This window comes from Schistocerca nitens, chromosome 1 (genome assembly GCF_023898315.1).
Source record: "Schistocerca nitens isolate TAMUIC-IGC-003100 chromosome 1, iqSchNite1.1, whole genome shotgun sequence".
Classification (NCBI taxonomy): domain Eukaryota; kingdom Metazoa; phylum Arthropoda; class Insecta; order Orthoptera; family Acrididae; genus Schistocerca; species Schistocerca nitens.
This window is the reverse complement of record NC_064614.1, coordinates 756937507-756951350: the sequence shown is the minus strand read 5'-3', so window position 1 is coordinate 756951350 and position 13844 is coordinate 756937507. Positions and strand designations below refer to the sequence as shown.

General features: G+C 37.7%; 1 protein-coding gene across 1 annotated transcript in view; it reads left to right on the top strand.

Annotated features, from left to right (window-relative positions):
- Window positions 1–13844, top strand: part of LOC126260921 (protein retinal degeneration B) — a 598186-nt gene that overhangs the window by 568480 nt on the left and 15862 nt on the right. Inside the window, exons 22-24 of the mRNA XM_049958405.1 lie at window positions 5591–5747; window positions 8726–8875; window positions 9984–10164. Coding sequence (XP_049814362.1) covers window positions 5591–5747; window positions 8726–8875; window positions 9984–10164 — 488 coding nt within the window. The remainder of the gene's footprint in view (window positions 1–5590; window positions 5748–8725; window positions 8876–9983; window positions 10165–13844) is intronic.

Here is a 13844-nt window from a genome sequence, read left to right as displayed (position 1 = left end):
TTACTATATCATGCTAAAATATGAAAAAATTACATTTGAAGTAGAAGAAAAGATTACAGACCATTATCACATTAAAAATTGGTGCTATTAAGTTCTTAGCAAAGGCATCAGAACATGGCAACAACTGTTTGGAACAAAAAATAAATTGAGGAAATGAGACAATTGGTTGATCACAGAAGCCCACAAATGTCAGATATTTTCTATAGTGTTCTATCAGTAGCACATAATTTACATTTAAGATGATCCTTGAACGAAGACCTACCATTTCCAAGAAAAGCATTCCAAAAAAATTGTAATAAAATCCAGCTACATACTAGATCTCTATAGAGGAAGCTTGTAATGTTGTCAACTGTCCTTTGAAAAAACATTCTAGCTTTTATGATGTAATCAGTAGTAAAATAAACAAAAATTGTTTGCACAAGCTTCGTAATACAGTAATTCAGTTTTGTAATTAAACTCTTCAGAGTAATAGTTTGCCAGGCAACTTTAATATGCTGAAGAAGAAAGAAGGTAGAGCAATAGCATACAACTCTAAGGGGCAGTCAGATGAAAATTAGACAGACCATATAACAAGCATTGTTCAGATGTTGATAACACAGTTAGGTTTGCGTAGAGGATACTTCTGTATTTGAAAAAGGAAGGAACAGTGTGAGCATACCAGTGGGAGGAATGTCAGGAAGTAAAATTCATGCCCATATGTGTGCTGTGTGCGGCAAACACAGTAGGTAATGTGTGCATGTGTTTGCATGGAATAAAAGACTTCAAGAAGGTCGGTGTTATTGAAAGACAGCAGTCGACCAGGATGGGCTCGTGATGTCATTACCCTTCTACTGTTGCCATGGTGGATACTGCCATCAGAAATGACCGACAGCAGACAGTGAAGACATTTGGCTCGTTTGGGCATCAGTCATGGCACACACCATCGTGACATAGCATCTGAAGTTCTGGAAAACTGAACGCAATGGGTTTCCCACATCCGGCTGGAGCAGCAGAAGCTGCACCAATTCCTTATTGTCACAGGAAATGAAACATAGTGTCATCATTTTGAGCTGAAGAATAAGTGTCAGAGCCAACAATGGAAGCACATGGATTCACCTCCACCAAAAAGATCCAAATCAGTGCAGCTAGCTTTGGGAAAGTCATGATGACCTTGTTCTTTGGCTGCAAGGGCCCATTGCTCATTGAATTTCTAGAACACAGTGCTACAGTTGATGCACAGCAGTCTGTAGACGCTTTGCAAAAATTGATGGACAGCATAATTCTTTTGCAGGATAACGCCCATCTACATGTTGCCAAGGTTGTTTTAACAACACTGCAGAAGTTTTGCTGGGAAATTTTTTACACATCCTCCTTATGGACCTGATTGCTCTCCCCATGTGATTTCCACATTTTTGAAGCCCTCAAGAAAGACATTCATGGCTGTTGATTTGCTTCAGATGAAGAGGTGACATGCCTGGGCTCAGTCATGTTCAGTAGATTACGGCAGACATTTTTTTCTTTAAGGCATTGACTGTGTTGTCTCACATTGCAATAAATGTATAAACAGTTATGGCATTTACTTTTGAAATACTAAACAGTTAATTCACTTTTTTCTATCTTGTTTTCATTTGACTGCCCTTTATGCAAGTGCATCTCATTGTTCTCAGAATTTTCCAGACAAAACAAAAATATCTACTGTGGGACTAGGATACCTCAGCACTCCTGTGAGTGAGGGTGGGGTAAGGAAAGGAGGGAGTTAATAAGTTAGCATGGAGAAATTTCAACCAAACTTTCGACACATGTGGTTCACTATCTTAGGAAAAAGAACACTCTGAGGGTAAGACACCACTAATATTATTGGAAGGGGTGTTGTACCTGAGAAGTGAGTAATATGTAAAAATAATTGAAACTGACTGATGTTAATGTTGAATCCACAGTGATAGGGGTTGCTAGACTGATTGGTGACAGTTGTGATGATAACTAACCTTTGGGGATGAGGGAGGTGTACGTAACCAGAGAACCCCTCATAATCATCTATTTCTGTTTGTAAAAGAAGAATCGTTGTAACAGGATTTGTCTGAAAACTAGCAATGTTTTGATTCTTTCTTTGGTGTGCTTGTTGATGATGCAATGCTTCTGCTATTGTGTCAGTTCTTATCTTCACCCCTAAATTATCTACATTCTGTCAGAGCTATACAGAAAGTGTAATATTTCAGGGCAAGGAAAAAATTTGTTGGTCTGAAATAGAATCACTGTGATGATTAGATTAAAAATGCACTTATTTTTCTTAAAACATTGCCCCCTTGTTGATCATTTTCTTTTTTTGCTTTTACTTCAATTTACTTTACTTTTCTGTTGAATATATTCCATTCTTGACTGGTATCCTGCAGCACTCTGTAGCCGTATTACCATTTCATTGGGCTTGGAACATTTTTCAACTACAATTTTTTTTAGAAGTTGGAATAGATGGATCTCTTGATGTGAATCAAGTATACAGGGGATACTCATAAAATTTTAATTCTCTCCTAAAAAATTAAAGTTACAAAATTTTGTAGGTATGGATCAGCAGTCCAATTACACACTGACATCCCCATGCGACTAGGGCAGCCAAAAAAAATGGCACAATCCATTGAGGAAGTGGATATGGGCTGTACTATTATTGCATCCTCTAGCTGCATTTACAGTACTGTGGCATGACCATCTCGCTGTCTACGAGGACTGCAGAAAGTACCAGCGAACAAACAAATAATTATATAAGTTTATTTTTTGTGGTGATATTTAAAACTCTGACTACCCATAGAATGTGCAGCAGTTTGTTCTTCAAAGATCTCAGTCCTCTGATTGACATTGACACTGTCCTGAGGAATAAACATTTCCGTAAAGAGACAGTTCACAAATTTTTTTCATCTATTTCAGCCAGAAGATTTGCATTGTACTCATCAGTTATTGTTTCGCCTTTTGAGAACTGTCCATTTAAAAGAATCCACCAAAAATTAATTTTTTATGTTACGTATATCATATTTTCTCCCCTCTTCGTAATGGTTTCACCTAGCACGCATAGACAGTAGAAGATACATATTTCATGTACAAAAGTCCACTATCATATTTATTTCATTTTAGGTATTATGGAGTGAAAGCTTACTCTTGCCGAGTTTACGTATTTCAGTCAAACCTTTCATAATGGCCCGGTGAAGCAATTGCACACAAGGGAGATGGAAACGATATGAGCCCTGCTCAAAAACAAAAATGGTATTAAGTACCTGAGTATAGTGAGCATTCGCTTCACTGTTTGTCCAACATGAAGTTTGTATATGTTGCTTGAACTGCGTTATACACACATCACCACAACAAAGTAACATGTGAAAATATTGGTACATGATCTGTTCCTTCAAGCAAATTTCTTTTAAACTAAGCATAACCAAATGAAACTATTCCCCAGATGAAACTGGCTTTTCATTGGCATTTATGCTCAAGAGGTACCAGCACAAGAATTTCCTTAATATTGCTGCAGTATCTGTATCAGATGAAGAAATTTTCTTGATGTTCGCATGTGACAAAGCTTGAGTGAATTACAGACGTTTATTTTGGCCAACTTGTCCTTTACCATTGAAAAGTACCTGTACAGGAGTTCTTAAAAACAAACACATTTATTTGTAATCTCATTCATATTAGTCCATGGCTGAGTCAATAAATAAGTCACAATATGGGTAATGAGATCAGTGCTGAGGGTATCAAGCTGGAATTTACTTTTGTATTGTATTGTATTGTACTGTATGTTAACCAGGGGCCTAGAAACGACGGAGAGGCTCCATCCCCACCGCAGCCGCAGTGGTCCACAACCCCACGAGATCTACCGCTGTCCACTTTGCCGCTCTGCTGCCCCACACCGAACCCAGGGTTATTGTGCGGTTTGGCATCCGGTGGACCCCCACAGGGAACGTCTCATACCAGACGAATGTAACCCCTATGTTTGCGTGGTAGAGTAATGGTGGTGTACGCATATGTGGAGAACTTGTTTGCGCAGCAATCGACGACATAGTGTAGCTGAGGCGGAATAAGGGGAACCAGCCCGCATTCACCGTGGCAGATGGAAAACTGCCTAAAAACCATCCACAGACTGGCCGGCTCACCGGACCTCGACACAAATCCGCCAGGCGGATTCGTGCCGGGGACCAGGCGTTCCTTCCCACCCGGAAAGTCAGAATTTACTTTACTTTTTCAAAAGATCCCCCCTGTAAATTTAACACTTACCCCACATTCAATAAGACCTTAAAACCTGCATCTAAGAACTGTTATGGCTGCTGTCTCAGCCAACAAGTGATTACTTGAGCCACAGCCTTATCGCCTTCATTTTGCTGCCTTCCCAGCTGGTTTTTAAGGGGCCCAATCAGATGAAAATCATTGGAGGCTAAGTCTGGATCATTCAGTGGACATTCCATACATTCCTAGTGAAATTTTTGCAATAATTTGTCTTGTTGTGTGAGGATGAGAATTCTATCCAGACGAATAGTGCCCACTGCATTGAGTCCAGGACATTTGCAGCAAATGGCCTTTTGTAGTTCCTGCAGAGTGGTACAGTAGAGTGTGGTATTAAGGCTCATTCTGAGGTTGAAATTTCAGCAACTGGAAGACAGCTTTAACTCGGGTTGGCAATCGTGATGCCCTGTAATGATCCAAATTAGGAAGTTACCTTTACCACAAAGCAGTAGGTACTGTATGTATATGCTGGCTTTGTTCCATTTCTTCCCTCCTCTCAACCTGCAGAGAATTCTATGTTTACAAACTTTGCAAAAATTCAGCCACTTGCTATTGATGTTGTGCACTATTCTGCACATGCAATGTAGGATGGACAACTTGTCATAGATTGTTATTTGACAATCTTTATGGATCATTCCCCACATTATAATGTGGCATTACTGGGAAACTCCATAGAGGGACCAACATCTCATTGTTTACAATTATTTCCAATCTTTTTGTGTATTTCTGTACCCAGTTTGAAAACGATATCCACATTTACGGACAGTCCCTTAGCCCAAAACAAAAGCACAATTGCAGGCTGTTTTAGTCAAGTACTTTCCTGTGACAAACCTACCATCTTACACTGGCTGCAGTTCACTAACTATTGATTGCAGAGTAATGTATACTGAATCTCTTCCAGCTGACATGCTGTTTCCTCCTACAAATAGACCAACAGGAAATTTATAACTGTGTGCAATATTTTGACATTTGTGGCTTATCTATTGACTCACCCTCTTAAATCTGTTGTTAATATTTCATATCTACATCATTTTTATATCACACTATAAAATGCATACATTTGATATTTTTCACATCCCAAAGACTCATCTACTAAGATATATGGAAACTGAACTAAATAATGCAATGGAAAAAAATCTTATTAATTTTATTTCCTTAGTTGTATATTTACTGCTTCAGGTTTACATTCTGTGTTTCAAATTATCATGCCATGAGCCTTTACTTTTCGTTGTTTGTGTAAATGGCATGACTGAGAGTACCAGTCATGTGAGAAACTACTTCTTACCACCCTCTGTTTGTTTATAGCTTTATTTACTTGTTTATAATAATTATTTACACAAGTTTTCCTTTTAAGGTGAAAAGGTGGACATCCATATAATGAAAGATGTGCGTGCTGGAGAGTGGACATTGATAGCTACAGAAGTTACTGACAAGACTGGACGGGTGACATACACCATTCCTGATGACAAAGCCCTTGGCTATGGAATGTACCCAGTAAAAACGGTTGTTAGGTTTGTTTAATGTTTTCATACTCTGTAATTTTGTGGTTATAGCAGTAATAATAATAGTTGTTAATGCTTATGGTGATTGTGTTAACCACAGATTTCTTCTACCATATTTATTAATTGAACATTTTTCACACTTTCCTTTTTTTTCCCAGCACTTTTTGACTTGGTAAATGATACTTTGTCCATGTAGATGAGAGTTCAGAGTGTTAACCACAGAATAAGCATCAAATTGGACGGTGCCAATAGCAGCATAAAATAGTTGCAGATAAATTTTGAATATTTAGAATTAGGCGGGCATTTTCATGAACTAATTCTAAATCAGGAAAAGTATGAAGTGGAAAAAAATGTGTGACAGATAACAGTGGTGGTAATTCACCCAGGATGCTATGTTTAAAAAGTGATATTGAGTAAGAACAGAATATGAAAGATGCTGAAAAGCCTCAAATGTCTCTGAACATGACACATCAAACAATTAATGGTTACAAAACTTGAAGGCCCTGTAAGACACCACCTTCCACAAAATGTGTGACCATGTTGATCCTGCTTACACCATATTGCTAATTTTTAATTCTTTTTAACAATGTGTTTAAGCTGGAATACCTTGCTGGGAGCTGCCATCTAATGTAAACTGGTTTGCTATGTCAGCCATTGTTTGAAAATAATTCATTTTCAGAGATAATTCAATCTCTTTCTGTATATTCACATTCATGTTGAGGTCCACACTGTATCACTGGAATGTTGTTATGATCCAACTATGATCACAAAGAGTATTTAACACAACAAATGCCACAAAAATACAACAAAATGTAAATACTAATTAACTGGAACTGCACAGTGTGGAAGCTGATTCCTGCTGCAATTTCATGGAGTGTACTGAAATGAATAACAAATTTCCAGCAGTCATACTACTTCAAATGCACCAGTGCATTTCTTCATTATGATAACAGACTATTGAAACTCTTTCAGCAGCCATTTGACCACATAAACATGTAGTTGTTTTTAGGCTTGTGAGATACTCTTACCTACATGGGAGGTTGTCGGATGAGAACTTATTGAATTTATATGACAAAATTTAAAGTGCCTAAGCAGTGATTATTATTTTAAAAATTTGATCTGCAATAAAATTTTGGTGGCATTTCATAAGATACGTTGTGTTTGTAAAGTAAGTACAAAACACACAGATATTTTCCTTGGTTAACTACTGTGCATTAACTTTTGGAGGACCAGCCATATACTTACATTAAAAACTCATTCATTTCTTTCCATTTCACTTGAAACCTGTTCAGTAAGTGAGAGAGGGTAAGTTGCTAGGTTGATTGATTGATTGGTTGGTAGGTTGGTTAGTTAGACTTCTGTTAAAACTTTCAAGCCGAAATTAGTGTTCGATAAATAACATTATTCTCTAATGTCATGTCCCCATCTTCAGGTATGTGCAATTGCTATACCTGTATTTTATTTTTCAAATATCTCTTCCTTTCTGTTATTCTGCACATTGTAATGCATCATCTTGGCTAAAACATAGTTTCATGAAATTTGGTCATTTCTGCACCTGTATGCAACTCACTACAGCTGACTTATCCAAAACTGTCACTAATCTTGTTTGTAAAAGGGAAGCAAACTTTCCTCATTGGCAACTGTTGTTGTTGTTTATTAGTCCTGGAAATCTTTCTTTTTGGCTGCAGTACTCATTCCACCTCCTCATTAGAGTAACCATTTTCCTTAAAAGTAGGCTATAAGTAATTCAGCTCCTTTTTGCAAGTAGCCTGCCTCTCATATTTTATTTGCCCTAACCACCAGTTTTTTCATTGAAGCTGTCTTCTGTGAATAGTTTTATGCATAAACCACAGCTCTTGGTCTGAGAGTTTTAACAGAGGGAAACATTGGCTGTGAATGCTTGCATTGTATTATTGGAAGTTGAACTAATATACATTATCATTACTCTTTTTTCATGATATCTTTGAATAATCCTTATTTTAAAGGCATAACATCCTACCACACATGATCTATTTCATTCATTCTTGCATGTTGCAGAAAGCTGGAATTTTTTGCTTTTCTCTAGATAAAAGTTGTTTAACAGCCTTGATGACAAGCAAGCAATTAGTGACAAATTTCAGTTACTGTAAGCATCTTCACACTTGAAATATTTAATTATAATAGTAATGTGTGAAGGTTTGAACCAGACACATCCTATGTCAAGATAAGATCTGAAGATAGCTATAGCAGCAACAACTGGTCAGTTACTGAATGCCTGTATTCAAGACTCGTCATAATTATTTTCTAATAACCATTGCTAATGGACTGTGCTTCTTTGTGACATAATATCTATTTTTCAAAGCTTCTTTAGATGCTTACCTTCAATTCCTTGTAATTCTTCCTGCAAAGATGTGAACATATTTTTTCAACATGCTGATATAATAAGATAAATTAGCTACAGACTAACTTCAGTTAGATATTGGTAGACTTTCATGGAAAAAGCAAGATATAGGTAGAAAGAGCTTTTTCTTTGACACTCCATTTCTTTAGCTGTTTATTTAATGACTTTCTTGATAGAAACACACAAAAGCAGGAAGAGAAAAAGTTGCTAAAGAAGCTGGTGTAATGACAATTTCGAACATAACTATAATGAATTTTTTTTACCTGTGGAAAAGACTGATTTTTATACCCGCCAGCTTCAAATGATATGCTACATGCAGAATCTAGTTTGAGATTCTGAAGAAAGTAACTGAAAAAAAAAAAAAAAATCATTGTGTGAAACATTCTGACAGGTTAGAACTGTGTGCCAGACCTACAAAGGATTCAGGGTGCGAGTTGCAGTTCAGCACATGGTTTTAATCTTCTAGTAAGTTTCAAAACTGTTCATACTCTACTGCAGAGTAAAATGTGCATTAGGTGGTTGTACCTTTGAATATTTTAGTTTAATTGTTGTTATATCACTTTTGTATTCATGCTGCAATATTTACAGGTGTTTATAACTGTTTCAGAGGTGATCACACATCAGTGGACTTCTACATGGCTGTTGTTCCACCTAAAACAGAGTTCGTTGTCTTCAGTATAGATGGTTCCTTCACTGCAAGTATGTCAGTGACTGGTCGTGATCCAAAAGTCAGAGCAGGTGCCGTAGATGTTGTGAGGTACAGAAGAACTTTGTTGTAATTTAACATTGGTATTCAATGTACTTTTGCCACTCTGTGTGACTGTGTGTGTGTGTGTGTGTGTGTGAGAGAGAGAGAGAGAGAGAGAGAGAGAGAGAGAGAGAGAGAGATGTAAAAATTTCTGTCATTCCATTTTCTCTCAAGTACTGAATGAATTATTTTAATTATTACTTTCATGCCTACTGTAAAGTGGAAAAAATTGCTAACTTGAATTAAATAGGTTATAAATAGGTGTTCCTTGAAAGATAACACACATGGAAAATGTGTGTCATCTGTATACTGAGGGCTTAAATATCAAGGTGTATTTGTAATACATTACAGACAGTAGAAATTAGCCAAAGTGGAACCATTATATGTTTGCTCTTCATGGGCTTCACCTCAGAATTAGAAATGCCAGCAACATATAACAAAAAAAATGCACACACACACACACACACACACACACACACACACACACACACACAAACAAACAAACCTGTGTGCCAACATTATGCCAGCTGTACATACAAAACCAAAATGCAGTTCAGCAGGTGGACTGTGATGGTGGTGCCTTTTGCTTATGGTGGGTAGAAGGAAAAAGAGGTGGGAAGCTGGAGGAGGGGCAGGGAAGGGTAGCTAGTGGCTCAGAGGGAGGCAGCAGGTTTGCAGGCTAGGAATGTGCGATGGAGGGGTTGCGGGTGCATAGGGCAGAAGCTGACACATAGGTTCTAGAGTTGGAAAGATTTGGTGCATGATGAAGATGATGTGAAGGTGTGGATTGAAATTGTTGCAAATCTAGTAGTGTTATTTGAAGCTACAATATTTAGTATTATGATGGCATGTGGAATTTGGTTTCTTTCTCTCATAACACTGAAAGAGTGGTTCAGTGTGGGGTGACGGAAGAGTGAAGTGGACTGCAGTAGTCGTCATGGGGTTGTGGACCACTGCAGCTGTGGCGGGGACAGAGCCCCTCCATCGTTTCTAGGCCCCCGGTTAACATACAATACAATACAACTATTAACACATGTGCATTGTTAAAATGATACTCCATTTCTAACATTCAAAATGTTGAATTGTACTATTATAATTTTATATTTCTGTTTGGCAGGCACTGGCAAGAACTGGGTTATTTGATAGTGTACATAACAGGCAGACCAGACATGCAGCAGCAGAAAGTGGTCTCATGGCTGTCACAACACAATTTTCCTCATGGTCTCCTTTCGTTTGCTGATGGCTTTTCTACAGATCCATTGGGTCACAAGACAATGTATCTGAGAAACTTAATTCAGGTAAAGGTTATGTGAACTTTTCATACAATGTTAAGTGCAATACGTGCTGATCTCAGTGCTCCTGACCTCAGTCTCCATTAGCCCTTATTGCACACTGATCTGTAGCCCTTTCCCTTTCACTCACTCTGCTCCCTCTCCTGTACAGAGCCTCCCTCTTACTCTCTTCTGTCTTCCTCTCTCAGTCTACTCCTCCACATCAGTGTGTGTCACATGTAATTACCCTGTCATGTGCCAGGGCCAAGTTCACCAGTGCCACATTCCTATCTTTTACACTTGACTCCTCTCACTCCTAGCCCTCAGCCACCTTTCTCCTCCAACTCCCCACCCTGACCTCATTTGTAACATTCACTCTCTTGTGTTCCTATTTAACTAAAATTTGATGGTGATAGTATTACCAATCATTTGCTTAGGCAATCAGATGAGTATTTATTTACTCATTTCCGAAACACATCATAATTACTTCACAGAAAAATGTTCAGTTTCATAGGTGTTTTTGTTGAGTCATGCAAAGGAATTATTACTAGTTATTGTAAGGTAATAGTATGGTTGCTGGTCCAAATTAGACATATATTTTAGTATACAAGACAATTGTAATCATTCAACTAAAAATTTTAGTAAATATCGAGTCTTTGCGTAAGTCCGTACTATTACTTATTGGCTTGACACCACCACATTGTCAAAGTTCCATTCTTTGTTATTCAGTTGTTTTTCTTCATTTTGGAGTTTGGCTGTTATGAACAGGAGCTTGTATGTTGTTAACAGCTCATTTTTCATCTTTTTTGGAGTTAATCAGTATGGAATGTCAAGTAGATAAAAATGAAAAATTCCAACACATTTTACCCTTAGAATTTAATCAAAGATCTAGTGCTGCTGGAGCCTTAAGAATAATTTGTGGCCTGTAGGGATGAAGCTTTTGGTGAGAAGACACTCATTTCTGAAAAGAAAAACTCAACTTGTGTGATGAACTGCATTCCAGAAAACCACCTCATTTTGATGGAAATCTCCCAAATCTGTTGTTTCACAGTAATGCTCACAAAACAATTTGCAGACTGTCACAAATTGCAGAATGTGATAACACAATCATTGTGAGCCTTTTGCATTCATTGGTAAGATACAAAACTTGGGTATATGGAAACCACATGTGTTAAGTGACACCAACGAAAATCCATAAATAATGATATGTTTTTTTCCTTGCCGGTCTTTTATGTAATTGGCACAAGCCATTCCTTGGGAACTTTGCTCCAGTTGAATGTGAATTTAAAGAACAGGAAAGAATGGCTCCACCTATTGAAAAAAGGAGGACCCCATATGCAGGATTATGCACACCCTCAAAAACTATTGTTGTACATTTGATGGAACCAAACCAACATTCTTCACCATGAACTGCTAACATGAAATGTAATTGTAAAAGATGCTACATATACCAAACAGCTAAGATGACTTCCTTTTGCTACTGAAAATAAAAGATCTGGTAAATCTATGTTGTTAATTCATGATATGCACAACCATATACTGGTGTAATCATCTCATGTATGATTGCTGAACTTGGCTGGGAGCCATTTCCTCACTCTCTATAATCACCAGATTGAACCCCACTTATGATTATATTTTTTCAGGCCTCTCTTTAATAACATTCAGGGACAAGTGTTTCATGATGAAACTTCTTGTAGCATCTGGTCATCAGATTTCATCAACATTAAATAACAACAGTTGTACAATACAGGCATAGAACTCCTACCTGAATGATAGCAGACAGTCATTGACACAGATGGTGATTACATCACTGAGTAGTGTATCAGTCTTGTTATGTACATTGTAATGTTATTTAGTGTGTTTTACACTAACAAAATCAAATCATGGCATTATAAAAAGGCATGAACTTTTTCAATAAATTAAATTTCTCCATCAAAGTTTCGTGAGGAAACTGTTTAGTGGAATCAACTCATCACTACAGTATTAATTTTGCTCTTTGCTGTGAGATACTAATAATTACTTCATCACACTAATGATTACTAGACAACCGTCTATGACTTCAGTTCTCAGTAGGTGCATTATCCTTTGTGCCCTCCACCTTTCCACATTTTTCATTGGCATGCTTTTGCCTCCCTAACGTAGGACTTGCCTCCACTGTTCTCATTCTGTCATTACAGAAACCACAGTGAAAATCCAATGAAACTTTGCACAGATGTTGGCCAGTGTCTGTAGTACGTCTATTGATTGTATCACATTGCTCTTTAGAGCCCTGAGTGCACAGTGAGCATGTCAAGATGCCTAGAATATAGTGTCTCCCACCAAGTATGAGGACCTCAGGAGAAATTTTGCCTGAAGCTATGCACCCCACATAACTTAACTAGCAGCAGTCTGCAGGCACAATGAAGATGCTCCTGCAGCATTTTTGATAGAAAGTGTTTGATCACCCACAATACAGCCCATAATTGGATCCCTCTGAGTTTCATCTCTGTTCACATGAACTGCTGACTATGAAGACAACATTTTGGCACAGGCAGTGAGCTATAGACCAGTGTAGAGAATTGGCAGAAAGCACTGTCAGCTGTCTTCTATCACAAGGGTATTGGAAAGTTGTTACAACACTACAACAAATGTCTAAGTCAGAGCAGTGACTATGTAGATAAATAGCTGGAAGTTGTAGCTAACTGTCACAGATAAAACATTTTTTTATTTTCATAGTGGTTTCCATTTCGTGGTCAATTGGAACTTATTTTCCAAATACCCATTGTATTATTTTGCAGTTTACAATACATATATAGAATATGTCCATATTGAGCACAAAATTACAAGTTAATATTCAGGGTGTCTACCAAAGGACTACTTGGTTTTAAAATTAAATTATATAAAAAGGAAGATCAATAGAAGAATGCAACAAATGGAATGTTTACTATGAAAGCTGTAAGAATTTTACACAGGAATGTTAAAGTAGTTGCTACAGTTGCAATACATAGTGTCTGTAAATAGTACTCAGAGGCCCAGAGTGATGAATTCCACTGGAGAAAGGAGGTTAACACGTAGAAAGAAAAGGTTGTAATCATGTATTCCATTGAACAACATGTGTTACTGGTACTGGAATATTGCAGTATTTGACAGTGCTGCTACAACAAAGCACAGGTTTCAGACACGATTTGATGTTCCAAAAGGACCCAGTGTGAAAACTATTCACAAGTTCTTCACCAAATTCGAGTGGACAGGTAGTGTGGCTGACAATCTGGTGGCGAATGTTGGCCAATGTCCAACTGTGGTTACCCCTGAAATTATCTTCCACAGTTTCAGAGCTTGTTTGGCAATATACGAGAAAATACACCCAAATAGTTACAGAAGAGAGTGATATGAAGTGTTTCAGCATACCTACAATATTGAGAAACAATCTATATGTTGCATTCAAAATGCAAAGTCACCAGGTCAAACTCATGCCTGTTGTGAGACAAACAGCTGACTTTGAAAGCCAGATTCTCACAACGATGGAGTCTTTTACGTTGGCTGCATGTGGTTCACAGGGTTTCAGTGTACAGCAGAGGTTTATTTGGCCCTTTGTCCATGTGAAATTCAGTAAGTAGTGACTGGCTAAGAGTTGGAGGATCGACCTGACACTAAGTGGTCCTTGCAGCATAGGGTCCGACCACATCACACCGAATAGGTGTTTTGATTTCTTGATGAATACATCAGGA